Genomic DNA, 27,294 nt, shown 5'->3' with positions numbered 1-27,294 from the left:
CATACAAAGAAACACTCCATTGTTAAATGGAAGTGGTATATATCAGATAGAGTTAGATCAAGACCTGAAGGTACAAGTAAACTGTACGAAAAAGTGATGCAAATGCCCACAGTTTCCACTCCTGTCACAGTACCTTCCTTCTCCATTTGCATCGATAGCCTCCGGGGAAAATGCACATATCCAGAATACCAAATGATAGTGGCAACATCACACAGAATCAAGTAAAATAAAAAAGATATAAACCGATGAATATCAGTAACGGTAAATAGTGTTGATTTATATGACCTTATTCTAGTGGAGGTGATAAAAGATCACAAAAAAGACTGTAATCCAAAGCATTTCAAAATTTAGATGAAATGTATCAATTTCTAGAAACTTATTACTTACCTAAGTTAAAACAGACAGATGTAGAAAATCTTAACAGACACATAACAAATGAAATAGATCTTTTAAAAATTCTCCAAAAAGACTGCCATGTTGCCTCCCTCAGATGCTTGGATGACTGTCCAGAGACCACCTCTGGCTCACACATACATCCCCCCCACCCCCGCCCCATCCCATGCTGCTTGGACACTGTGACTGGAGTCTGTTGCTCCAGCCCAGGGTCTCAAAGGGAATGTCAGAGGCTCACGTCTACTGCCCTAAGTTCTCTTAGTTGCTGCAAACTCCATCCACCAGAGAGACTTCCTTTGGCCCCAGCATGATCAGTAAATAGAAGCATTGTGTTTTATTTATGAAGGAGATGAAGTTTCTGGGTATCATGTCCAGTTTGATTTCAATACAGGGTAGGAGAAAATGTGACACAAAGGCCTTCTTAATTGACATTTCTTGGACAGAAACATATCCAGAAACAGCTCCAACAACATCCATGAATGCTTTTTTGTTTTTTTTTAAACACCACCACGTCAGCAGCTGTAAAACACAGCATATTAGCCAAGTTAGAGGAAGTAGTTGAAGTTAAACTTGGAACTGCTGTGACCTGCCCATTATCTGAATGTGCCAAGAACAATAAGGAACAGGCTCATTCTATGACATCAGTAAGCAATATCATTTAAGTTGAAATTCTAATAAAGTCCCATCAAGTAAGACAAAAGACAAAAAAATGACAAGTTCCAAAACTCCAGAAATGTAAACTGGGAGATAAAACATATCACAGAGGAGAACTTCCTCAAGGCCAGAACTAGGTTGATCTGGTTAAGCAATTAAGCAAAACTGGTTCTAAAAATGCTGGAAAACACTTGGAGTTTGAGAAAAGAAGAGGACTTTAAAAAAAAGTAGAGTCTAGTGGGACTTAATCAAGGGCACTGTAGCAGTGAGGAATTACTAAACCTGAATAAAGAGGAAAGAACCAGGAGGCATAGGGCATTTATAAAGGCCTAAATATAGGCATGTATATATATTGAGAGGAGAATAGAACTATGCATTCATATCTATATGTTAAAAATTAAGGTTGCAGATGAACATTGGGCCTCGATTCAAGCACTCTCTTAACACAAGAACACCTTGTTCTAACAATCCGGCATTCTGTGGTACTTACTGTCCCAACACGATTACTGAAGACATAATGGGTGCGTAAGCAAATGTGATGAAGAAAGCTGATGGTGCCCAGCTATCAAAAGATATAGCATCTGAGGTCTTAAAGGCTTGAAGATAAACGAGTGGCCATCTAGCTCAGAAACAATAAAGCCCACATGGAAGAAGAACACCAGCCTGTGTGATCATGAGGTGTACATGGGATTGGGTATCAGGCATCTAAGACCCAGAACAAAATCATACCCAAGGTGAATGGGGGTGGGGAGGCATGGAGTGGAGACCCAATGCCCATCTGTAGACAATTGGACATTCCCTCACAGAGGAGTCCTAGGGAAGAGATGAGCTGGTCAGGGTGCAGTATGGCACCAATGAAACACACAACTTTCCTCTAGTTCTTTGGTGCTTCCTTCCCCCCACATCATGACCTCAATTCTTCCCTACAAATCGGATTAGTCCAGAACATGCACACTGCTACAGATAAGAGCCCTCAAAACAGGGAATCAAGGATAGATAAACCCCTCAGGGTCAACAATGAGAGTAGTGATACCAGCATTATTAGGGGAGGGTGGTGGAGGTACAAAGGGGAAATCGATCACAAGAGTCAATCTATAACCCCCTCCCTGGGGGAAGAATAATGGGAAAGTGGGTGAGGGACGATGGAGGATGATGTAATATATGAAAATAATAATCTATAGCTTATCAAAGGCTCATGAGGTTAGGACGGGTGGGGGAGGAAGGGGGAAGAAATGGGGAGCTGATATCAGGGACTCAAGTGGGAAGAGAATGTTTTGAAAATGGACAACGGCCTTTCACAAGAGTGACTGTTCAATAGGGGAAAGGAAATAATCAAAATTTTGGGGAATTACTGGACACTGGCTCTGAACTGAAACTAATTCCAGGAGACCCAAAGTATTTCGAAGGGCTTATGGAGGTCAATTTATCAATGGATTTTTAGCTCAGGTATGCCTTACTATGGGTCCAGTAGCCCCCCAAACGCATCCTGTGTTTATTTCCCCAGTACCAGAATGCATCATTGTAATGCATCATACTTAGTAACTGGAAGAACCCCCATATTGGATCCCTGAAACGTGGAATAAGGGCTATCAGGTAGGAAAGACCAGTGGACACCATTAGAACTACCATTGTCTAGGAAAATAGTAAACCAAAAGCAGTACTGCATTCCTGGAGGGATTGCAGAGATCAGTGCCACCATCAAAGACTTGAACGATGCAAGAATGGTGATTCCTACTACATCTCCATTTAACCCACCTATTTGGCCTGTAAAGAAGACAGATGGATCCTGGAGAATGATAGTGGATTACCATAAACTTAACCAGGTGGTGACTCCAATAGAAGCTGTCGTTCCAGATGTGATTACATTGCTTGAACAAATTAGTACTTCTCCTGGTACTTGGTATGCAGCTATAGATCTGGCCAATGCCTTATTCTCAATACCAGTCTTGGAGGACCACCAGAAGCAATTTGCCTTCAGCTGGCAGGGCCAACAATACACTTTCACAACTCTCCCCCAGGGGTACATCAACTCTTCTTCCCTGTGCCATAATTTAGTCTAAAGGGACCTTGATCACCTGGCTAATCCAGAAAATGTCACATTAGTCCACTATATTGATGACATTATGTTGATTGGCCCCACTAAGAGTATGTATCAAAGACTCTAGATTCATTGGTACAACATCTGCATACAAGAGGTTGGGAAATTAACCCAATGAAGATTCAAGCACCCTCTACTTCAGTAAAATTTCTAGGGATCCAGTGGTGTGGGACATATTGAGATATTCCTACTAAAGTGAAAAATAAGCTATTGCATCTGCCCCCCTCCCCCCACCCCCCGAACAACTAAACAGGAGGCATAATGCTTAGTGGGCCTCTTCGGATTTGGGAGGCAACATATCCCTCACTTGGGTGTTCTACTTTGACCTATTTATCAAGTGACACAAAAGGCCTCCAATTTTGAGTGGGGCCCAGAACAAGAAAAGGCTCTTCAACAGGTTCAGGCGGCCGTGCAAGCTGCTTTGTCACTGGGACCATATGATCCAGCTGACCCAATGGTGCTAGAGGTGTCAGTTGTAGATAAAGATGCAGTGTGGAGTCTTTGGTAGACCCCTATAGGTGAATCACAGTATAGTCCATTTGGATTTTGGAGTAAATTCCTGCCATCCTCTGCAAACAACTACTCCCCCTTTGAAAAACAGCTGTTGGCCGGCTACTGGGCCTTGGTGGAGACTGAATGCCTCACCATGGGCCACCAAGTCACCATGAGGCCTGAACTACCTATCATGAACTGGGTATTGTCTGACCCACAGAGTTATAAAGTTGGACGTGCGCAGCAACACTCCATTGCTAAATGGAAGTGGTATATACGAGATCGGGCCAAAGAAGTCCCTGAAAGGACAAGTAAGCTGCATGAAGAAGTGGCCCAAATGCCCAGTCTCCACTCCTGTCACATTGCCTCCTTTCTCTCAGTCTGCACCTATGGCCTCCTGGTGTGTTCCTTATTATACTTTAACTGACGACCAAAAATGTCATGCTTGGTTTATGGATGGCTCTGCACGATATGCAGGTGCCACTCGTAAGTGGACAGCAGCAGCACTACAGCCCCTTTCTGGGATCTCCCTAAAGGACAGTGGTGAAGGGAAATCTTCCCAATGGGCAGAACTTTGAGCAGTGCACCTGGCCATTCAGTTTGCCTACAAAGAAAAATGGCCAGATGTGAGACTGTATACTGATTCATGGTCTGTGGCTAATAGCTTGGCTGGATGGTCATGGAATCAAAAGGCACATGATTGGAAAATTAGTGACAAGGATGTGTGGGGAAGAGGTATTTGGATGGGCCTCTCGGAATGGGCCAAGAAAGTAATCGTGTCTCATGAATATTCACAAAAGAATTACCTCTGAAGAGGAGAACTTTCACAATGAAGTGGATAAGATGACACGCACTGTGGAGACTGGTCCTCCTCTTTCCTCTGCCACTCCTGTTATTGCCAAATGGGCACATGAGCAAAGTAGACATGGTAGCAGGGATGGATGTTATGGATGGGCACAGCAACATGGACTTCCGCTCACCGAGGCTGACTTGAATACTGTGAGGCTGAACTTGGCTACTGCCATTTGCCAGCAGTAGGAACCAACATTAAGTCCAAGATATGGGACCATTCCTCAGCGAGATCAACTGGCAACTAGATGGAAGGTTGATTACATAGGACCACTTCCATCATGGAGGGGACAGCGTTTTGTTCTTACTGGAATAGACACCTACTCTGGGTATGGATTTGCCTTCCCTGCAAGCAATGTTTCTGCCAAAACTACCATCCATGAACTTACAGAATGCCTCATCTACCAGTATGACATCTGCTATAGTTTATTGTGCCAGCCTGGCCGATAAACACAAGTATGATTAACTGAAGGGCAGAGGGATAAATGGCTCAGTGAGCCTCACCTTGGTTGTTCTGTACCTCAGTTTAAAGGGGTACACTACCTGTGGGATGCCTAGCCTGTGGACTGTGTCGCTGTAAGTTGAGGTCCCTTTAAGCCCACATGATTGGAATGTTCATCTCTGGAGCTGGGGACTGACAGTTGATGACAGTTGGGGACCTGCCTTGCTGTTTGCTGCCTGGGTATATATAGCCCAGCTCTCTCTACAGAAGGGCACCGGCACCTGGCAGCTCTCAAAACTTGAAGGACTGCTAGTGTCTCACTGCTTTATAATTTAACTGTTAATTTCTTGTACTATCTATCTGTATATTATTTAACGGTTTATTTCTTGAATTATATATCTATATTTATATATAATTACTAGCAATCTGGTTTGTCTCTCTAGAGAACCCTGTCCAATACAGCATCCCACATAGCATTGCTTCAGATAAAGGAACTCACTTCACTGCAAATGCAATGAGTCCATTCCCATGGAATCCACTGGTTGTATCATGTTCCTCATCATCCTGAATTAGCTGGCTGGATAGAACGATGGAATGGGCTCCTAAAGACACAATTATGGCACCAAGTAGGTGGCAACAACTTGCGGGGCTGGGGCAATGTTCTCCAAGAAGCTGTATATGCTCTAAACCAGCGGTCAATATATGGTGCTGTGTCTTCAATAGCCAGAATTCATGGGTCCAGGAACCAAGGGGTGGAAGCTGGAGTGGCACCACTCACTATTACTCCTAGTGATCCCCTTGCAGCATTTTTGCTTCCTGTCCCAGCAACCCTGTGTTTCTCAGGCCTGGAGGTCCTGGTCCCGAAGAAAGGAACTCTTCCACCTGGAAACACAGCACGGATTCCACTGAACTGGCAGCTGAGAATGCCCCCTGGGCACTTTGGGCTTCTCATGCCTTTGGATCAAAAGTTCAGGAAGGGTGACACTGTACTGAGAGGTGTGATTAATTCTGGTTACCAAGGAGAAATTGGCTGGCGTTACATAATGGAGTTAAAGAAGAATATGTCTGGAATCCAGGAGATCCCATAGGCTGTCTCTTGGTACTAACATGCCCTGTGATTAAAGTAAATGGTAAGGCACAGTAGCTCAATCCTGACAGGATGTCTAATGACCTAGACCCCTCAGGAATGAAGGTCTGGTTCATTCTGCCAGGCAAAAAAAGTCACAGCCAGCTGAGGTGCTTGCTGAGGACAAAGGTAATGCAGATTGGGTAATAGAAGAAAGTAGTTCTACCTATCAGTTATGACCATGTTTGATCAATTGCAAAAGTGAGATTTGTGATTCTTAGTGTATTTTATTTATATGTGCTTATTGAATATCTTTTCTTTGTTCATGTATATCAGATACAAATGGACTGTGTGTTTTCACTTATATGTATGATAGATGTTTGATGTTAAGTTTAGGTGTGATTTCATTAATGTCTGGAAATTATAAATGGTTAACGATTTGTGTACAGGTGCCAAGTTGGCAAAGGATGGATTGTGATAGGTAGGTTTGTTGTGTCAACATGGCCAATGAAAACGTGAGATTATTTGTAGGGTGGAGAGATAAATGGCTCTGCAAGCCTCGCTTCCTTCTCTTGCTCTTTGATCATTGGACCAGTTTATGGCTGCCTTGCTTGTTTGTGCCTCAATTTGCAAGTTACACTACCTGTGGGACACCTAACCCATGGACTGTTGTCACTGTAACTTGAGGTTCCTTCAAGATCTGCTTTGCCATGCTACTGGAAGGTACATCTCTTGAGCAGGGGCCAGTCGGATCCTGTTGTCTGGATGACTGTTGGTGACCTGCTTGCTGTCTGCTGCCTGTAGCCGGAAAGCCTGAATTGCTCCACAGAGGACAACCCAGCGGCCCTCAAGACTTGAAGGACTGCCAGTGTACTAGCTGTCTCACGGAAGTGAGTTGCACTGAGCCATTTGTACTGCTCTATAGATTAATTAACTTTATTTCTTATGTTATCTATCTAAATATATATAAAATTATTAGTGTCCTGGTTTTGTTTCTCTAGAGAACCTTGTCTAACATAGCGGCACATGTGCAAATGTGTATGACACAATGGATGAATGTATGGATTATGATAAGAGATGTAAAAGCTCCCAATAAAAGTAAGGGGAAAAAAACCTAGTGTTCAGAATCATCCAATACACTTCTGGTAGTGAAGTGGCTTTGGATAGAAAATAATTTTTGTATGTTTCTTACATTAAAATATAAGCTAAACTTTGGTTGTTATTAAATTATCTTCATAAACTTTCCTTAATAAAAGGTGAAAATATTACTGTTTATTATACTGTATAAAAAGCCTACCTTACATTATAAATGGACTAATATTAGGAATTATATAATCACTATTAATTTACATGATCTTATTCTTGTGGATGTGATAAAAGAATATAAAACACACTAAATCCTAGCTCTGACTTAACAGCAATTAGTTCTTACATCATGGCCCTGCATGATACTTGACCTCAGGAAGGAAACACAGAAGATATTGTTGCAAAGTGTGGTGAGGAAAGTAGATGGTGCTCAGCTATCACATAAAATGGTGTTTGGCATCTTAGAGGCTTGTCTCCAAACAAGCAGTCATCTAAGTGAGATGTCAACTAAGTCTACATGGAAGAACTACTCCATCATCAGATACGGAAGGATTGTAAATCATATAATCCAAAGTCAAAGGAGGGAATAGTATCAGAGACTAAATTGTGAGATTCTAGTTCGCAGAAAGCTATAGATGACAGTGGAAGCCCAAGACACATTTGTGAGAGGTACACAGGAAATTAACCTCCAGTTACATCCCTCCATCCATAATGGAGGGGCGGGAATAAACTGGTTACGAAATAAGAGTACATTGGAGAGATGAATAGGTGAACAAAATGATAAACCAGACTTCAATGGTTAAAACTGTGTCATGTGGTTCCTGACCCCCTCCATCCCGGATTGACGTACCTGTAGAAAAAGCAAGTATAGTAAGGGTTCCTAGGTGGACAGTGGAGGAGGGGAAGGTAATGGGGAGCAGATAGCTAGGAATTCAAAAAGGAAGAGAGTGTTTTGAAACGGATTTTGGTAGCAATTGTTCAATACTGTTTGATGTGATTGAACTATGGAATGATGTGATATCTGTATTAGCTGCCAATACGATGTTTTGAGGAGAAAAAAGAATGTGAAACAGTTCTCAAACCCTCATCCCAGTGGAGCGAAATACTGAGTGAACTATTACTTGGCAGCATGTACCATATTAATAGGCTTCTCATCTTTAAAGCCTTTTTCCTTTTAGTGAAGTATAAATTGCTTCAAAGAAATTTAAATACCAGTATTTGGACTTCATACATAATACTTTTTGTAGTTCCTTTTTATTTTTCAAAGGAGAACTGCTTCTTTTTTTTGAATTGCTTCTTTTAACAAATGTGTACCTGTTTATACTTTTCTCATGATGTTTAATCTGTCAAGATGTTTAATCATGAAAGTTTACAATGGTAGGAGGAATGGAATATATTTTTTTAACCTGTCAACTATGAAATTCTGCTTCTTTTTGCTGCATAGACCACAATGGAGTAAAAAGTCTGAATATTTACTTTTCTTATTTGGGAAAACAATACTTGTAATAAATTCCTATTTATCTGATAATGTTTGTTTTTAGTTGTTTGATAATTGAGACCTTCTCTATGGCTTAACCTAAAATACATTTGAGTTTTGTTTCTTTTCAAAGAGTCTTTTCAAGTATTCAAACAATTTCTCAACCTGAGGGTCTTTGTCAGAATAGAACTAAAAGTTTGGTAATATCGGTATAGCAAAAAGCAGCGCCGGCCACCGGCGCCGGCCGAACTGGGCCACGATGGGGAAAATCGCGCTGCAGTTCAGAGCCATGCTGGAGAACCTCACCGGCCTGTGGCCTGTGGGCGAGGACTTCCGGTGGTACCTGAAGATGAAATGTGGAAATTGTGGTGAGGTCTCAGAGAAGTGGCAATACATCCAGCTCATGGACAGCGTGGCACTTAAAGGAGGCCGTGGCAGTGCTTCCATGGTCCAGAAGTGCAAGCTGTGTGCCTGGGAAAACTCTATTGACATTTTAAGGAGCACCATCAAGTCTTACAACACTGAGGACAGCGAGAAATTCAAGACAATCGTGGAGTTTGAGTGCCGGGGTCTCAAACCAGTGGATTTCCAGTCGCAGGCTGGGTTTGCTGCCGAGGGAGTGGAGTCAGGGACAAGCTTCAGTGACATTAACCTGCAGGAGAAGGACTGGACTATGATGAGAAGGCTCAGGAGTCGGTGGGAATCTACGAGGTCACACACCAGTTTGTGAAGTGCTGAGCCCTCTCACCGGAGGAACTCAAGTGGACAGAGTGCCCCAGGCAGCCGGCCATTAAGACTGGTCCCCTCGCAGCTGTCCCAAGTATGCAGGCGCGTCTAAAGGCTTGGCAGCATGGCCTTGTGGGACAGAGCTGTCAGCCCAGCAGCCTGGGCACAGGATCCAGGATCCATTATGTAGTGTCACTTCAGAACCCAGTCTTGGCATGAACCGGCTCTGCAGCATTCCAGCCGGACTGTCACCTGGTCTCTGCTCACCAGCTGAGATGGACACCTGGCCCCGCATCCAGAGCCAGGGTGAAAGTCCTCCTGATGCACAGCCAGGCCCTGTGCTCCCCTTTGCTCCTGCTGGGCGTGCCTTAGCCTCCTGTGGCCACACTTAACGTTTAATTTGTCGGTGTTTTTATTGTCAGCTTATCGGTAAATGGTGCTGGGGCAGTTATTTAATGCTGTGGAATAAAAGATGGTGTTCCTTCTTGAAAAAAAATATTGGTATAGCTTTGACAGTAAAAGTTACGTGCAATTTACTGGGAATCTGTATTACTGCTCAGCTTTAGAAATACTAAGAATTACTGCTGTGGTATCAGCAAAGGTGAAAATGTTAGTTCCTCCAGTTATTCCTGTGATGTTTGGGTCTGACTTTGAAAAGAATAATTAACCTGTAGTGGCTTTCCCATAGCATAACTGCACCATGTATTTGCCTCTTTCATGTTTTCTTTCCTGTTTATGACATGTCTTAGTTTTGCAAACAAATAGTCTTATCCTTTGTTTGCGTCTCATTGCTTACTTATGTGTTCTGCCATTTAAGTTTTGAATCAGTATAGGTGAACTTTCATATATTTTAACCTAAGACTTTATAGGCATTTTAGAGTCTATAACACTGGCTAATTTGCTCTTAAAATGCCAATATCCCATAGAGGTTGTTTACATTATTTCTCAAGCTGATAATGCTGTCTCTAAAGTGGACCATAAATATATGTATACCTTAGATGTGTGAATGAATCTTGAATTCATACTTGGTCTAAGCCATAACATAAGAACAGTTTATAATGTGGCCCTGCTCAATATTCATTCCCTCATGCATCAATCACTAAAAATATAGAGGGCATGGAAAGTGTGGCAAATAAATCAGTTGGTGCCTATCAGAAAGAATAGCATTTGAGTTCTTAAAGACCTGTCCAAAGACAAGCAGCAATCTAAGTGAAGTGTAAGGTAAGTCCACACATAAGAAGCACATCACCCTATGTAGTAAAATAATTATTTATAGTATAATCCATAACCAGAGAGAAGAATTGTATTTGAGCTTAAATTCTCTGTACTTTAAAAGGCTAAGACAGTGGGACACAGCTGCATTGCCAAATTCTCGCATAAATTGAGTCCCTACTTGAGTTCCCTCTGATCAACAATGTATATTTCCATCCTAAAAAGATCTCAGAGATATGAGATAATTTAAATAAGAATGGAGGGGGTGTTAAGGAGGGGATTTTAAGAGTCTAGCTGTGTTATTTTTTATGGGAATATAAACTAGTTTAAAAGGATCTTAGTTAAGAGAATCATATAGTTTGTCAACCTTCCACAGTTGGGATCCTCAGCTGAACCCCTTTAACTTGCCTCACAGAGTATCCTGTGATTGTGCCCCGGCACCAATTCTCAAGGATACTAGCTAAGTCAAAGACTCAATTATTATGGGTGTTATAAATCTTTCTCTACCTGTATCCCTGGTGCCTATCTTGTTTAGATTTAGGGTCCTTAGTAATGGATGCTCTGTAACATATCTTTGTTGAAACTTTCCCAGTTTGTGCCTGATTTTCCAAGATTTTGTCTAAGAAAAGTGTTTCATAGTGTGTGTTTGTGTGTGTGTACATCCTATGAGAACAAACAAGAGGAATGGTATTTGGAGGATCACTCCCACCCCCACATTCTATTTTTCCATGCCTGTGAAAATAAAACTTAGAAGCTTTTGAATCCACCTGGTTTTTGTAACCTGGCACGTTACCAGGCAATATGAGCCCCTTTTGTGCCGATCCTGCAACATTACATTTACCCAATGTTCCAACATCTGTATGGTTTGTTCCCTTTCCAGTACTTTGATTTCCTCGACCCTTTATCTTCTCATCCCGTCCTTGCCTTTGCTGCTTCCCCTTGGCCCAATCACAACTATGCCTTTAAACAGGAGCACCCAGAAGGCTGTAAGAAAGTGCTGGTGTTTGAAGAGATCTTGTCCCCAGTCCTAACCTTTCTTATTTGGACTTCTTATACGGACAAGAACTTAAGTCCATTTCTTCCTGACTGGCTGTGTCTTCTATCTTGTTGACCTGGTGATGTGCTTCTTCCCACCCTGAATTTCCACTTCTGCAGTTGTCTCTCAAGTTCTGAGTCTCCCCTCACTGCGGCTAGTCCCAAGCCACCTCTTTGAAGAATCCAGAGGTCTGTAAGGCCTCCCTGCTGCCATTTGAGTCAAGGCAGGGCAGTCCACCATCAGATAAGGTCATATTTCTTCAGAGAGCCTCACTTCCACCTCTATACCATAAAGACCAATGCCTTGGTAGCAGACTCCTCTTGGCCTCTCTGAGGTGGGGTGTGATTGAGGAGCCCTTCCATCTCAGCCTTTGAGTATTTTCATTTACCATGCCAAATCCCTGGGGCCTCTTTCTGATGGACAGTGACCCTTTTATTAGCAGCCAGACAGCTCGCAACTCACACTTGCCCCCTCCCTCACATGGTAGAACCCCCCCCCCAAAGTCTTGAGTGTCCATTCTTAGATGTGACTCCAAAGGATTGTGCATGAGCCCCTTGTCCTTATCATAGGGCAAACTGGCTTTGACAAAAGGCTAGGGGATGGCCGCAGACCACCCTTCCTTCTCCTCCAGATGACAGATGCCCTGCCCTCTGCCATGGCTCTTTCTCATTGGAGGTGTTGACCAAAGCAGCTCGAAAGGGTCCTGGTACTTGCCAAGTGGTATTTTCCTCCTGCCTGAACGTTGCCTTAAGCAACAGCGAGAGCCTGAAGAAGAGGGAGAGGGAGTGGGAAACAGGGAGAACTGGTGTTCCACTTGCCCCATGTCTAGTTAGGATTAGAAAAATGCCAATTTTTCTTATATTGTGAGAGACACGGTTTTCTCCTAAAGACACTAAGTTTTAAAATTAGATTACTTAAGTAAAGGCTTTTATATTTCGATTCCATTTGTTTATAGAAAGAGAAAAAAAGTCATCTATTTAGTTAGTCCTGTTGTCTTCACCCTCTATAGAGAATACAGGCACTCAAAAGACTTTTCCTTAATCTCAGAAGTGAATGAAGTAGTGATTTTTGGTGGAAAATGTTATCCTCTGTAGTTGAGGAGACTCACTGGTAGAATGCGCCCTCCACAAACGCTGCTCACCCAGCTCTTCTCCTTTGGTGTGTCTTTTTTTCTTTTCTTTATGCTGCTGAAAAAGGAAGCTTTATTGTTTCTATTTGGTACACAGCTTGGGAGAGGAACTCCAGGGAGGTGGCAATGCAGTTGGAGGGGCAGGTTCAGGTAGAGGGTCAAGGGCCGGCAAGGGGGAGCTTCTGGAAGATACTCTCCTAGCCTGGCCTGGGGTTGGCCAGCCTGCAAAGGTTGGTCAGATGGCCGCCCATCTTCTTGAGTTCCACCTCCTCGTCCAGGAAATGATTCTTCATAAAGTCACAGATATGGAGGTCTGTGTAAGTAGACCCTGTGGCATTCGGGTCCAGAAGGGCCTGGTTGAGATTTTTCTCAAGGGCCAGGGCAGCTTCCATGGCATCCAGGGTTCTACCTCACTCCTCGTGATCAATTTGGAAGTAACCACACACAAAATAAAAGTTTTAGCTGATCACAATAAGAGGGCGTGGCCAAGAAGATGGTCCCAGAGTATCGCCAGAAATTGGAGAGCGGCCTCAGGTTGGAGGAAGAGTCTGTTCCATTCAAACAATGTTGAAGAAAGACACAGATCCACGGGCTCGCCAGGCAAGCTTAGCTCCCTTAGTTTATCTTTTGGTGCATAGAAGATATTGCTGGAGCACCTCCCATTCCCCCTGCCTTCATAATGCCTCTCACCCCAAAACTACAGCTGTTCTCTGATGTATAATGATGTGTCCCTTAGCCCTTCAGACACACAACTTTTGTTTGGTGTTCTTTGTTGTATAAGTGATTTACAACATTGGCCTCAATCACTACAAGAATTAGGCTTCTCATTTGAATGTTTTCTGATGACTGATGAGATCTGATGTCTAGCTGAGGCCCAAACCTCAGGCACACTCATTCAAGCACAGGATTTCTCCTGAGCATGCCCTCTGATGCACATGGAAGCATCATTTCCATTTAAAGCCTTGCCCGCACTGCCCACATAAAGCTTCTCCCCTGAAAGTGTTCTTCTTGTGCACAAGAGGCCAAAGGCACTATTTTTTAATAGTTTGAAATGATTGTATTTTCCATACTACGGAGCTTACATATGATCCTGTGTTTAGAGCTGTGATTTGCAGATCTTGCAAAATAAATAAATCATATTCTCAGCAAAAGGAGGGAGAGAGGGGTAGAGGGAAGGAGGAAGGGAGAAAGAGATACAGATGAAGACAGAAAAGACTTTAGGCCAGGAATGGGAACAATTTTTAGGATGTTGATTTGCAAGTTTGACATATAATTTTCCCCATTTGGTGTAGAGTCTGCTCTAAATGAGAATTCAAAGGAAGAAAATCTCATTCTTAGGAATGAGATTAGGAAAAATCCAAAAGTTTCGGGTGGGTTATGTTCTAGGGTTCACAAGAGACCCCAATCTCAAGATTTAATTTAAGGAGAGCATTTATTAAATCTCAAACAGGAAAAGACAAACAATACATATCAGCATGAATAAGATTATTAGCAAGGTATCATAATGGCATCCAAGGGTTTTCAGGGGTTCTGAGACATAAAGATATGGGAGAGCAAATGAAACTCACAAAAACAGATTAGTGGAATATCAAATCACAGTGAAATGTGGGACAGTAGTGGTGGGAACGGAACCTTGATGGGACAAGTACATCATGAGTACAGAAAGGCTTACAAGACTGGTTCAGAGGCCTCCAACCAAGGCATTGAGAATGTGACTCATGGCTGTGGACCACAGTATCCCAAATTCCACGAAGGGCGCACTTTGCTTCTCCTAGGGGACTGACAGTGGTGAGGGTAAGGCTATTCACTGTGCGGGTTTAACAGTAGAAAGAATTCAATGGAAGCTACTTACACGGCAACTCATAAATGGGTTGTGGATTTACAGTGTACATTTTACACGGTAAATCCCTACCTTTCTGCAAACTCAGTGCTCAGAAGTTTAACCTCAAAACGGTTGCCACTGGCTGTCTCACCTTCCTAGTGTGCGACGCATCGCCAGGTCTTTCGTGCTCTCAAGTGCAGTAGCTTCGGATAAGTTAGTGTTAGTCACGAATTCTCTGGAGAGCTCAGTGGGTTATATCAGGCTAGCCCGAGCTTCCCAGTCTCACATCGCAGGCCACACAGAGGAGGGTCCACGGAGGCGGCCGCACCGCGCAGCACACAGGTTGTGGACGGTCTCAAGGCAGGGAAGTGCGTACTCGCAGACCCATAACGACCATTGTTACGAAGACCCGCGCGGGGCTTCCGCACGCATCCGTTCCACGGAAAGGGAATCGGGGGAAGCCTTTATTCAGTAAGAGAGCCAGAGGATATTTTCGTAGAAATCTGCGAGCCACGCCACTAAGAGAGGACAGAACGACTACACGGCGTCTCGCGCTCTCCCACCTCTTACGTCTCTTCCCAGCAGGCTCCGGAGTTACCGCGAGACCACACGAATTCTCGCGAGAGTTTACGGCAGCCATCTTCTGGGGGGTGCTAGGAACCGGGAAGATCCTGCGAATCGTTCCCATAGAGCCGCCCGCCGCCTTCTCTTTCTTCACTCTTTCCTTTCCTGCGTTATCAACAAGCACCTAGTCTCGAGACCCAGTGAAAGCCCGGGTGTAGGCGCGCGTCGCGCTCCTGGTCTGAGATTTGCCGGGCTGCAGGGAAGGGGGAGGGCCCGGACAACCGTCGCCCGAGTTGGGGTCTGGGGAGGTGGAGGAGCTGGTGCCCTGTGGACTCGTGGCCTGCGGCAGCCCCCGCGGAGCTGTGGCGGAGCGGGCGCGCCGCGACCTGCCACCGGCACCTCCCACCGCGGCCCACGCGGGCAGCGCGCGGAGGAGGGGGCGGGGGCGGCGGCGGCCGGAGCGGCCGCGACCCGGGCGGGAGGGAGGGCGGGCGGCCGGGCGGAGGAGCGTGACGGGCCGCGGGGCCGCCGCGGATGGTTTCTAAAATGATCATTGAAAACTTCGAGGCACTCAAGTCCTGGCTCAGCAAGACTCTGGAGCCCATGTGAGTACCCGAGTGATAGCTCGTAGACATGGCTGTGGGACATGGGCAGACACATCTTTGCTGTTGGCCCAAGTGACTTCGGGGGAGGCCGGAGCGCCAAACGGAGATCCTGTGCTTCCAGGTTCAGGGTATTCTGCAGGGTCTGAGCTGACCTTTGTTTTTTTTCTTTTTATACCGTCCAGCAGATACTTGAACCGGTGGCTCTCCCTCTTGTTTTCCCCGTTATCTGTCGCCCGACCCAATAACTAAACACATGGATGATCGCATAGGGCCCTAAAGTGGGTTTCTTTTCTATTTGAGACTACGAGCCTTGGCTTATGTTCACAGGCGATGTTTACTCTTTTATAGGAAGTGGACGACCCTTTTTAGAGATTAGGATAGTTCGAGTGGATATCACTGAAGTGTGAACCGTCCCTAAATAATCTGAAGAAAAAAAAAAGGGCCACATCTTCCATGTGCTTTCTGGCCCATTGGTATATCTCTTAAGGTGATTGAAGACGTAACAGGTGCTAAGGTACTCAGTAAAATGGCCTTTTCCCGCCTATACGTTCTTTACGTCCATATGAAACAGTTAACCTTTTCAAATGGGATATTATGCATGGTCCGTGGGAAAGTTTGAGACTGTAGAAACGTACCAGATTGGAAAATTTAAGCATTGTTTTAAGATGCTATTAGGACAAATGAACTGTGTCATGGACCAGGTCCTTTATCAGAAATGGTTACTATATAGTAACAAGATGTGCATTCATTTAAAACGTAACTGAGTAATTACCTTGTACTATTATTAGAGACCAAAGTGGATCAGGCCCTGGTCTGCTAACTGAAATGATCGCAGTTCAAACCCGCCAGCTGCTCCTCTGGAGAAAGATCAGGCTATCTACCTCGGTTATACGTTAAAACACCACCAAACTGCCCTCCAGTTGCTTCAGACGTACAGCGACCCCTATTGGACAGGCTACAACTGCGTCTGTGGGTCTCCAGGACTGTGTTTAGAAGTGGAGAAAACTACACCAGTAATGTTCTCCAGCCCTGGAATCCCTTTGGAGAAGTTCTACTCTGTCCAATAGGGGTCGCTATGAATTGGAAACGACTCTCTGTGGCTTGGTTTTGGTGAGGATGGGGAGGGGAGGCTTTAGGAAGATAAGATTTTTCCAACACAGGCAAGACATAAGCAAATATAATTTCAGATAATAATGAGAGCTATTTAGAAGAGTCTAATAATGGAGGGTCATGTAAAAGAATGCTTAGAGTAGGGCCTACTTTACAGGGGTTGACCAGGGAAAGCTTCTCTTAGAAGGTGAAATTTGAGCAACACTTCACGAAGTGAAGGAACTATCCATGTAAGCCCGGTAAAACAATGTCCTTTGCAGAAGGAGCAGTAAGTGCAAAGACTAAACTAGAGATCAATGCATTATGTTCCAGAAAGAGAAAGGCCATTGTGTTTACAAGGAGTCTCCTGTTGGAGAAAAGTATGGAGAGTTGGAGAAATAGTAGAGGCTAAGTCTTGTAGGATCTTCTAGATCATAGACAAAACTTTGGCTTTTATTTAAGGTATATAGTGGGAGGACCAAGGCTGATCTGATTTTAACTGTGCCCACTTTGAAGAGAGTACGAATCAGTGGAAGGAAAGAGACCACTCTGAAAGGCAGAGATGATGGTACCTGGTTTTGGAATGATAGTGGAGACAGACCCAAATACATTTCATAAGTATACTTGACAGATTGGTTTCGGGAGATGAGGGGCAAAGGATAGCAAGAGTTCTGATGCCTCAGATTTTGGCCTAAGTAAATGGACTGGTAGTTGTGACATGGAGGATACAAATTGAGAGGGAAGGCGAAGGGCAGTGCATTGGTTGGAAGGATGAGGTGTTAAATATAATACAAGTAGTAATTCAGGGTCAAATTTAGGTAAGTGGTTCTTAGATTTTGCAGAGTAGTTCTCCTAGAGTGGAGTAGTGCCAATGGAAGCCGATTTGAGAGAAAAGGCAGTGGAGTAGTTGAGAAGGGAAAGCTCTGAAGACAATTGAACTAGGATAGAACTCTGGTTTTGCTGTGTAATTTTGAGTAAGCTGCATAACTCAGTGACTCATTGCCTTTGCATGTAAAATGGGGGAAAGAATCAACATATATTAAGAAAATTTTGGAATACTCCAGGGATGAGGAACATTTGGCCCCCAGGCCATAAAAGGACTGTGACATCATCAGTATCAGCTAACATCATTCATACACCTTGACAAATAGAAGCCGTTCCAGCCATTACATTAAAAAACAAACTCACTGCCATCAAGTGGATACCAACTCATAGCCATCACATCTCTCTTACTGCCGTCCAGTCATTGCTGACTCATAGCAACCCCCTATTGGTTTCCAAGACTGTAAATGTCTGTGTGAGTAGAAAGTCCAGCCTTTCTTCTGAGGAGCTGCTGGTGGATTTGAACTACTGACCATGCTCATCGCAGCCCAGTGTGTAACCACTGCAGCATCAGGGCTTCTATGCCATCCCATTAGGGCTGAGTTAATTGATCACTTTGGCCTGAGAATGTTATAGTATCCAAATGGCACTTAGTAGAAAAAAAGGTTCCCCGCCCCTGGAATACTAACTGGTATCATAAGTACTCCTTAAGTTTTTAGTGAATAGCTTTCAGTTTTCAAATGATCAATTTTGTTAATACTCCCCCCCCCCCTCCCTTTTTGTAGCTTAAAAGCTTAGAGGGTTACATGTTGAACTGCCTGCAGGAGAAAAATGAGGTTGTCTGCTCTTTTAAGAATGTCAGTGGGCAGCCTAAAAGTAAATGAGGTTATTTGTAGCTACTTACTTGCTGTCTATACTTGTTATTTTTCTTTGGTTTTAATGATTGCATATTCTAGGTTTGTATAGGCTATTCAGGTGGCTGTAGTACTGTGGTTGGGCTAAATAAGGCACCACTAGTAAAGCAGTGATAGGACATTTTGCTGTTGCTGTACTGTAAAACTAATTTTCTAACAGCATTTCCTCGAGGAAGGAAAACTGGAAGGACCTAGGTAGGCTAAGGTGTAACTTAAAAGTTGTATAGCAACATTTTAGCTATTATGTGCTTCTAAAGCAGCTCATGATTTTGGACTTGTCCCACATTTTAAACATATTTAACAAATTTCTATTGAGTATATAACATGCTAGCTAATGGGAAAATAGTAGGAAATCACATGAAATTACTGTCACAAGGAACAATGAGACTATTGTTTTATATTTATCAGGGAAGACGTATTAAACAAATGCTGATAGGTATACTGAATGCTGTCAGTATATATTTGGGGGATCAGACAAGTTTCCCTGGTATATGGTAACATGCTATTTGAGCCTAAAGTTTGAAAAGCAACTTGTCTGGAGTAAAGCATCCAGACAGTGATCTATAAGAGCAGTGATTCTCAACCTTCCTAATTCTGCGACCCTTTAGTACAGTTCCTCGTGTGTGGTGACCCCCAGCCATTAAATTATTTTCGTTGCTACTTTATAACTAATTTTGCTACTGTTTTGAATCATCATGTAAATATCTGATAGGCAGGATGTATTTTCACTGTTACAAATTGAACATAATTAAAGCATAGTGATTAATCACAAAAACAATATGTAATTATATATTGTGAAATATTTATTTCTAATGACAAATAAATGAAATTTTGTCTTGAAGCATGGTGTAACCACCAGGTACTCCCATGTGGGCATATCTGCATATGAGTGGAGACCTGCCTGGAGACAGAGGAGCAGTGTCTTAGTTGCTAAGACCATCGGAAATGTGTTTTCTGATGGTCTTAGGCAACCCCTGTGATGAAAGGGTCATTTAACCTCCAAAGGGGTTGTTAGCCACAGGTTGAGAACCACTGTGTAAGAGCATTCTACGTTTCAGAGGTCAAATTGTATGAAGATTCTAAAATGAAAGGGAAAACACATACCTTTGAGGAACTGAAAGAAGTAGAAAAATCATGGGAGTGGATAACTGCAAAGGACAGTGGGGTTTTTATATTCATGTTAAAGCCAACAAAATCTAGCTCGTTTCAATATAAAAGTCTCATTTTGTATTAGAAGGTCTGTAAACATATAGTTCTGAGTTTTTCCCTGTAAGTTGTTGAAAATGTAGGCACTGAAATCATCTAGACATATTTAAGATTGGTGTTTTGTTCTGTCAAATAAGTCTTGCTAATAATAATTTTTCCTCCTGGAAAAAACTAAATTCTCACTGCTTTTGTTTTTCAAGGGCAAAAACATTTTTTTGCTGTACTTTAAAGTGTTTTATTTAAATGAGTTCACACATCACAAACTGATAGTTTAGTGAGTAGGGAAATCACATGATCTAATCCAGCTACTCAGTTTTCACAAAATAGATTGAGAGGCAAATAGACTTGACACACCCACATTTGTGAGTTAAACAGTAAGGACCCAAATACGTAGTCCCCCCTGTGTATTGCTGTGGAGGTAGTGTGTGTAAAGACAACTTGCTTTCAGTTCACATAGTTTTTGCTAGTCGCTCTCTACTGGCAACTTGTGACCCCCATAAGCGGTGTTCATATCTCAGCCACTTATTAGCCAAGTGATTAGGTAATTGATAGAATAGGTAATGGACAGAATAGTGTCTTTCTATAGTTCAGGGTTGCTGTGAACTAGTATCTGATGGCAGTGGAGTTGCTGTGTTTTGTGCTCTGATGTTGAGGCATTTGAAAACCCATCCTTTCCTTCCTGCCTTAAATATTCGTTGATTAAAATGAAAGAGGTTGCATTATAATAGCTACTGTTGCGATAGTCACCGTTACTGCTACCAGTGCCATCTAACATTTTGTATGCATTGTTTTAAATCAGCGGTTCTCAATCTGGGTTGCAACCCTTTAGTGGGTGGAACAAGCTTTTCAGAAGGGTCACCTGATTCATAACAGTTGCAAAATTAGTTATGAAGCAGCAACAAAAATGTTATGGTTGGGAGTCACCACACCCGAGGAACTGTATTAAAGGGTTCAGGGCATTAGAAAGGTTGAGACCCACTGCTTGAAATGTATTGTCAGAAGTTCTATGAGATAAGCATGGTCTTTGATTTACTGTGGAGACACTGAGCTGCACAGCTTTCACATATGATTCAGTGATCTCAACTTGTTTTCTGTCTTTAAAGCCCATGTTCCTAATTAACTGCTGTTGTGTAATACAACTTGCTTAGCGTTCTCTATTACTGTTGACTAATTTTCACTATTACATTTTCATAGTACCACTGCCAGCGTTGCAAAGGGAAGCTCAGGTTTCACGCATCTTAGATAACAAAATATATGAAAGATCTTTTCCTTTGATTAGGTTGTTTTTTCCCCACTAATCTTACTTGCTAGTCCACCTTTCTCACCAGTTGAAATTTATTTCTGCCTTGTAGGAAGAACTGGGTTTGCCTTTGCAAGATAATCTCTATGCTTGAAATTTTGATCCCATGTCCTTTTAGTTTTCCATTTCTAGTGACTTTATTGGGATAGAGTGTTGGAATTTCTTAAGGTAGGAAAACAAATTCAGCAGTCAAACTCAGTTTTCCTTGGATCAGACTCACAGTGTCAGCGTAGAACACTTCCTGTGGGTTTCTGGGAGCTTTGAACTGTAGGCCTTGTCATTAGCAGGCGTAACTCACTATGTCACCTGTGGTTAGGTGCCCTTGAATCTTTCCTGACTCATATTGACCCTTATTACAACAGAACACAACACAGTTGTCAAAATTGTTTTTTTTTTAAACGTTTTATTAGGGGCTCATACAACTCTTATCACAGTCCATACATATACATACATTGTCAAAATTGTTTTTGAACCCATTGTTGCACTTATCACTCCGTTCCATCTCATTGAGGGTCTTCCGCTTTTACTGTCCTTTTACTTTACCAACCATGTCATTTCCCAGGGGTCGATCTCTTATAACTGTGCCACCAAAACCCAACACCGAACTCACTGCCCTTGAGTCATTTCTGACTCATGGTGATCCTGTTACACTGGAGCTTCTTAATGCAGCAACAACAGTAATATCAAAAACAAAAATGAACGCCCCCTAGCTGAGAAGAGCAAGCAGCTTTTTGCTTACTTTGTAATGTCAAAAGTAATTTCTTATTTTCAATCAAAATTGCTTTAATGTTACCAATGGATTTACGCTTATTAGATATAAATATGTATTTTATATATTTTGATCTTATGTGTATAAATTGAACATTGTTGGTGACACGTTTTCTTTTAATCTTCTTATGTGTTTTGAGTCCTTGGTTCTCTCTTTCCCAAATCAGAACTCTCCCTACTAGTCCTTCCCCGTGCTTTCTAATTGTACTTTTACAAATTCTCTTCTGATCTGTTTTCTCCCATCTTTCTCTCTCAAAACCATTCAAACTACTGACATTCATTCCCAAGGATGGTTTCCATTGTAATTAATGCCAGTGGTTCTTAAAAATAAAAACAAGTGGTTTTGTCTATCTGTTGTAGAGCCTCTGAGATTTGGAATAAGAACTCCCTTCCCTGGAAAATGTTTCCTAATAGAGGGGGTACTCCCCAAAGATAATATATTTAAATTTTTTTATAAAACAACCTTAATACCTTCAAAGTACTCTCCATTACACTTAATACACATGCCAAGTGTGCGGTTCCATTCTTGGAAACATTTTTTAAACTTGTCTGTTTGGATAGCTGCCAGCACTTCCCTCGTTTTTCTTCACCTCTTCTGCATCATCAAATTACTGTCCTTTCCTGCCCCTCTTCCTTCTGGGAAGCAAAAAGAAGTTACATGGAGTGAGGTCTGGTGAGTAAGTTGCATGGGGCAAAAGAGGCATGCTGTTTTTTGCCAAAAACTGGCACACTGAGATGGCTGTGTAAGCAGTTGCATTGTCGTGGTTGCAAAACCGGTCCCCTGTCAGCCACAAATCAGGCCTTTTTTTGTCCCACACTGTTCAGAACCTCTAAATAGAAAGCTTGATTAACAGTCTGACCTGGTGGAACTCACTTCAAGTTGACATTTTCGTAGGTTTGGAAGTTGATGGATGTCCAGATGGGATTTGTCATCAGTTGACATTTAGCCTTTTTTGAAATGAGAAAACCACTCATACACTTGAGTTTTTCCCCCATAGTACTGTCCTTGTAAGCTGTGTCCAACATCACAATAGTTTATGTGGCATTTTTGCCAAGCAGGAAACAAAATTTCACAGCTTTGCACTGTTCTCTTAAATTGGCCATCACAAAATAATGAGGTTCAAGCAAAACTGCTTTCACTTATAAATACCCAAAAGCATTTTTTAAAAAGTTGAGTAACAAAGTTTTAATCCTTATTTTATGTAACATTGAATTATGTTATTTCCATATCATTAAATATTCTTCAGTATTTCACAATAGTTCCATTCCATAAATTATTTCCAAGCTTCTCTGTAGTTAAAAGTTTTTTCTACTCTACTGACTATTACTGCACATATATCAAACTGGGTATTTGCTTAATTTTTTATTTGGGGTAAATTTCCTACAAATGAACAGAGCGTTGATCTTTTTAAGGTTCAGTTTTCTTTCTCTTTAAAATAGTAAAAACCTACATTACCGTCAACAGTGTTTGAAAGTACCCATTTCAACAAATCTCTAAATACCTTGGGTAATAAAACTTTAGAACAAAGAAACAGACCATTGGTAATCTGATTCAGTAAAAAATGGTTTGTGTTTTTTAATGCTTTATTAGGGAGGCAGAAGTAGTTCAGTGCTCAATGTGGTTGACTGCTTAAATCCAAAAGGTTTTCTGGATAGTGCTGGTCTGCCTTTATAGAGACTGCAGCTGTGGAAATGCTTTGGGGCAGTTCTGTTTTGCCCTGTAGGAATTTGTAGTTCTTTTAGTGAGGTTTCTTTTTTTTTTTTTAGTGAGGTTTCTTAAGTGGATTTCTTAGGGGATAGTTTCTCTTTTTAAAAAACATTTTATTAGGGGCTCATACAACTCTTATCACAATCCATACATACATCAGTTGTGCCAAGCACATTTGTACATATGTTGCCATTATCATTCTCAAAACATTTGCTTTCTACTTGAGCCCTTGGTATCAGCTCCCCATTTTCCCCCTCCCTTCCCCCTCCCTCATGAACCCTTGATAATTCATAAATTATTATTATTTTGTCATCTTACACCAACCGACATCTGCCTTCACCCACGTCTCCGCTGTCTGTCCCCAAGGGAGAAGGTTTTATTGGATCCTGCAATCTGTTCCTCCTTTCTCCCTTACCTTACCTCTACCCTCCCATTATAGCCACTCTCACCACTGGTCTTAGGGCTTCATCTGTCCTGGATTCCCTGTATTTCCAGTTTGTGTCTGTGCCAGTATACCTCCTCTGGTCCAGCCAGAATTGTAAGGTAAAATTGGTATCATGATAGTGGTGGGGTGGGGTGGGGGGAGGAAGCATTCAAGCACTAGAAGAAACTTGTATATTTCATCATTGCTACACTGTACCCTGACTGGCTCATCTCCTCCCCACAGCCCTTCTGCAAGGAGATGTCCAATTTCCCACAGATGGGCCCTGGGTCTCCACTCCGTACTCCCCCTCATTCATAATACTATGATTTTTTTTGTCTTTGATGCCTGATACCTGATCCCTTAACTGAACTGTAGTCATAAAGAATATGTCTGAATATATACATGGTTCAATATATACTTAGATAAATTTAAATACATGTATTTGGGGGGGGACTTTCTTGTTTTTCTCACTATGTAATTTATATACTTGGAGAAATATTTAAATTACAAAGTATATAAAACATAGGACAACAGTGATACTGATCATATATCAAAACAACTCAGTACCATTGAGTTAATTTTAATTCATAATTGACAGTAGAACCACTTCTGTAACTCTTTAGGGGAGTAGACAACCTGGTCTTTCTCCTTTGAAGTGACTGGTGGTTTTAAACTGCTGATTTTGCAGTTAGCAGCTCAACGCATAACCACTACACCACTAGTGCATGAGTGGTTTTCTTGTTTTCAAAAAAGGTGAAATGTTGATTGGTGACAAGCCTCATTCTGGTATTCCGTCAACTTCCCGAATGAACGAAAATGTTTGGAGTTCAGTCCTCCAGGGTCAAACTGTTAATCAAGCTTTCTATTTAGAGGTTTTGAACAGATTGCATAACAGTGAATCAAAAAAGGCCTGATTTGTGGCAGACAGGACTGGTTTTGCCACCATGACAATGCACATGCTCAGCTGGTTCTCTCAGTGTGCCAGTTTTTGGCAAACAACAGCATGCCTCTCTTGCCCAGGCACCTTACTCACCTGATCTGGCTCTATGCAACCTCTGACTTCTACGAATGAAGAGGGAAGTGAAAGGACAATGATTTGACGAAGTGGAAGAGGTGAAGAAAACAATGAGGGAGGTGCTGTCAGCCATCCAAACAGATGAGTTTGAAAAATGTTTCCAAGAATGGAATTGCAGATTTGACAATATGTTAAGTGTAATGGAGAGTACTTTGAAGGTGATAAGGTGGTTTGGTAAAAAAAATTTTTTTAATTGGGGATTCCGGGTTTTTTTTGGGGAGGGATACTCCCTCGTATAAATCAAACTAGCTGTCATCAAGTGGATGCCAACTCATAGTGATTATAATTTATAGGACAGGATAGAACGGCCTCTGATTTTCTTAGACACTGATGTTTTACAGAAATAGAAAGCCCTGTATCTCTTCTTAGGAGTGGCTGGTAATTTCAAACTACTGACAGTGTATAGTATGAATGGTGTTAGCATTATACCATCAAGGCTCATTCATTATTTGTGTAGAACTATAAAATTCCACCCTGCTTTACCTTGATTTTGTTTTAAAGATGCAAAGATGTAGCAATTTTAAGATCAACTGTTATCTGGGTCTGTTTATCTTTATTGTTGTTACTGTTTATTTTTGTTTTTTTAAATAAGTTTAGTTCTGGTTTTACTCATTTTTGAGGAGAAATGATAAACCTCAATACTAATATTTATTCATGAAAGTAAATTTGGATGTGGCTGTGTGCACATTTGAAGGAGCCCTGCTAGCACATTGGTTACCCATTGGAGTGCTAACCGCAAGATCAGCAGTTTGAAACTGCCAGCAATTCTGCTAGAGAAACACTTGGCTTTTTTTGCTTTTTAAAAGAATCATTTTATTATGGTCTCATACAACTCTTATCACAATCCATACATGCATCAGTTGTGTAAAGCATATTTGTACATTCATTGCCCTCATCATTCTCAAAACATTTCCTCTCCACTTAAGCCCCTGGCATCAGGTCCTCATTTTTTCTCCTCCCTCTCTCTTTCCCCCTCCCTCATGAACCCTTCATAATTTATAAATTATTATTTTGTCATATCTTGCCAGGTTTGATGTCTCCCTTCACCCACTTTTCTATTGTCTGTTCCCCAGGGAGGAGGTCACATGTAGATCCTTAAAATTGGTTACCCCTTTCCAGCCCACACTTCCTATGCATGCCCAGCATCGCCACTCACACCACTGGTCCTGAGGGGATCATCTGCCTTGGATTCCCTGTGTTTCCAGGTCCCATCTGTATCAGTGTACATCCTCTGGTCTAGTCAGACTTGCAAGGTAGGATTTGGATCATGTTAGGAGGTGGGGGGAGGAAACATTGAGGAACTAGAGGAAAGTTGTATGCTTCATCGTTGCTACATCGCACCCTGACTGGCTCGTCTCCTCCCCAAGACCCTTCTGTAAGGGATGTTCAGTGGCCTACAAATGGGCTTTGGGTTTCCACTCCACACAACTCCCCCCACCCCCGCCCCCCGCCCCCCACATTCACTGTGGTAAGATTTTTTGCTCTGATGATGCCTGATACCTGATCGCTTCGACACCTTGTGATCGCACAGGCTGGTGTGCTTCTTCCATGTGGGCTTTCTTGCTTCTGAGCCAGATGGCCACTTGTTTACCTTCAAGCCTTTTAAGACCCCAGACGCTATATCTTTTGATAGCCGGGCACCATCAGCTTTCTTCACCACATTTTCACCCTCTCTGTCTTCAGTGGTTGTGTCTGGAAGGTGAGCATTATAGAATGCCAATATAATAGAAGAGAATATTCTTGCATTGAGGGAGTACTTGAGGTCTGGGGGGCCAGCCCCAATCCCAACTAAGTGGACACCTGCCCCTCTCCTCAGAAGAATTTATTTCAAAGGACGGCACTGAATCTGCCACTCCGGGAGAGGGACATATCTGATCGGAGCACACAGGAACAGATGATGAAGGGGAAGGAGGAGAGAGTGGAGCACATCCTGGCCCACAAGGCTGTGAGGACGATGTTCCTAATTAGAGCAGCCAGTTGACAGGACCACATGGTCGGCCCCACTATGAGACATGAGGCCCCTCACTGACCCATAGCCCTATAGGGGACAATACCAGAGACACAGTGTGGAAATTGCACCCGATCTGATCCTGCCACACCAAGGCAAAACATTAAGGGCCTGCAACAGAACAGCTAGGGAATGGAGCAGTGAGGTTCCCAGTGAATGCTGAAGGTGGACTTTGGGGCCAGGGCGTGGTGCCCCAACAGACTGGACTGGAAAACACTCCTAAAGGCCAACAAACAATCCTTGAACTAACTACAAGCTTCTCTTTCTTGTGTCTTTTTTTTTTGTCATTGGTTTGTTGTTGTTTTGTTGTATATTGTTGCTTGGTTTTG

General features: G+C 42.5%; 1 protein-coding gene and 2 pseudogenes across 12 annotated transcripts in view; all 3 read left to right on the top strand.

Moving 5' to 3' along the window:
* Positions 1–245: 245 nt before the first annotated feature.
* Positions 246–1,268, top strand: LOC142461044 (RWD domain-containing protein 4 pseudogene; annotated as a pseudogene).
* Positions 1,269–8,811: 7,543 nt separating this feature from the next.
* Positions 8,812–9,295, top strand: LOC142460871 (CXXC motif containing zinc binding protein pseudogene; annotated as a pseudogene).
* Positions 9,296–15,502: 6,207 nt separating this feature from the next.
* Positions 15,503–27,294, top strand: part of RBM26 (RNA binding motif protein 26) — a 109,131-nt gene continuing 97,339 nt past the window's right edge. For all 12 annotated transcript variants that reach the window (XM_075563499.1, XM_075563502.1, XM_075563497.1 and 9 more), the window contains exon 1: positions 15,503–15,651. In XM_075563499.1, coding sequence (XP_075419614.1) covers positions 15,581–15,651 — 71 coding nt within the window. In that variant the 5' untranslated portion in view covers positions 15,503–15,580. The remainder of the gene's footprint in view (positions 15,652–27,294) is intronic.

This window comes from Tenrec ecaudatus, chromosome 11 (assembly GCF_050624435.1).
Source record: "Tenrec ecaudatus isolate mTenEca1 chromosome 11, mTenEca1.hap1, whole genome shotgun sequence".
Classification (NCBI taxonomy): domain Eukaryota; kingdom Metazoa; phylum Chordata; class Mammalia; order Afrosoricida; family Tenrecidae; genus Tenrec; species Tenrec ecaudatus.
The sequence above is the reverse complement of the archived record's forward strand: the minus strand, read 5'-3'. Positions and strand labels throughout refer to the sequence as shown.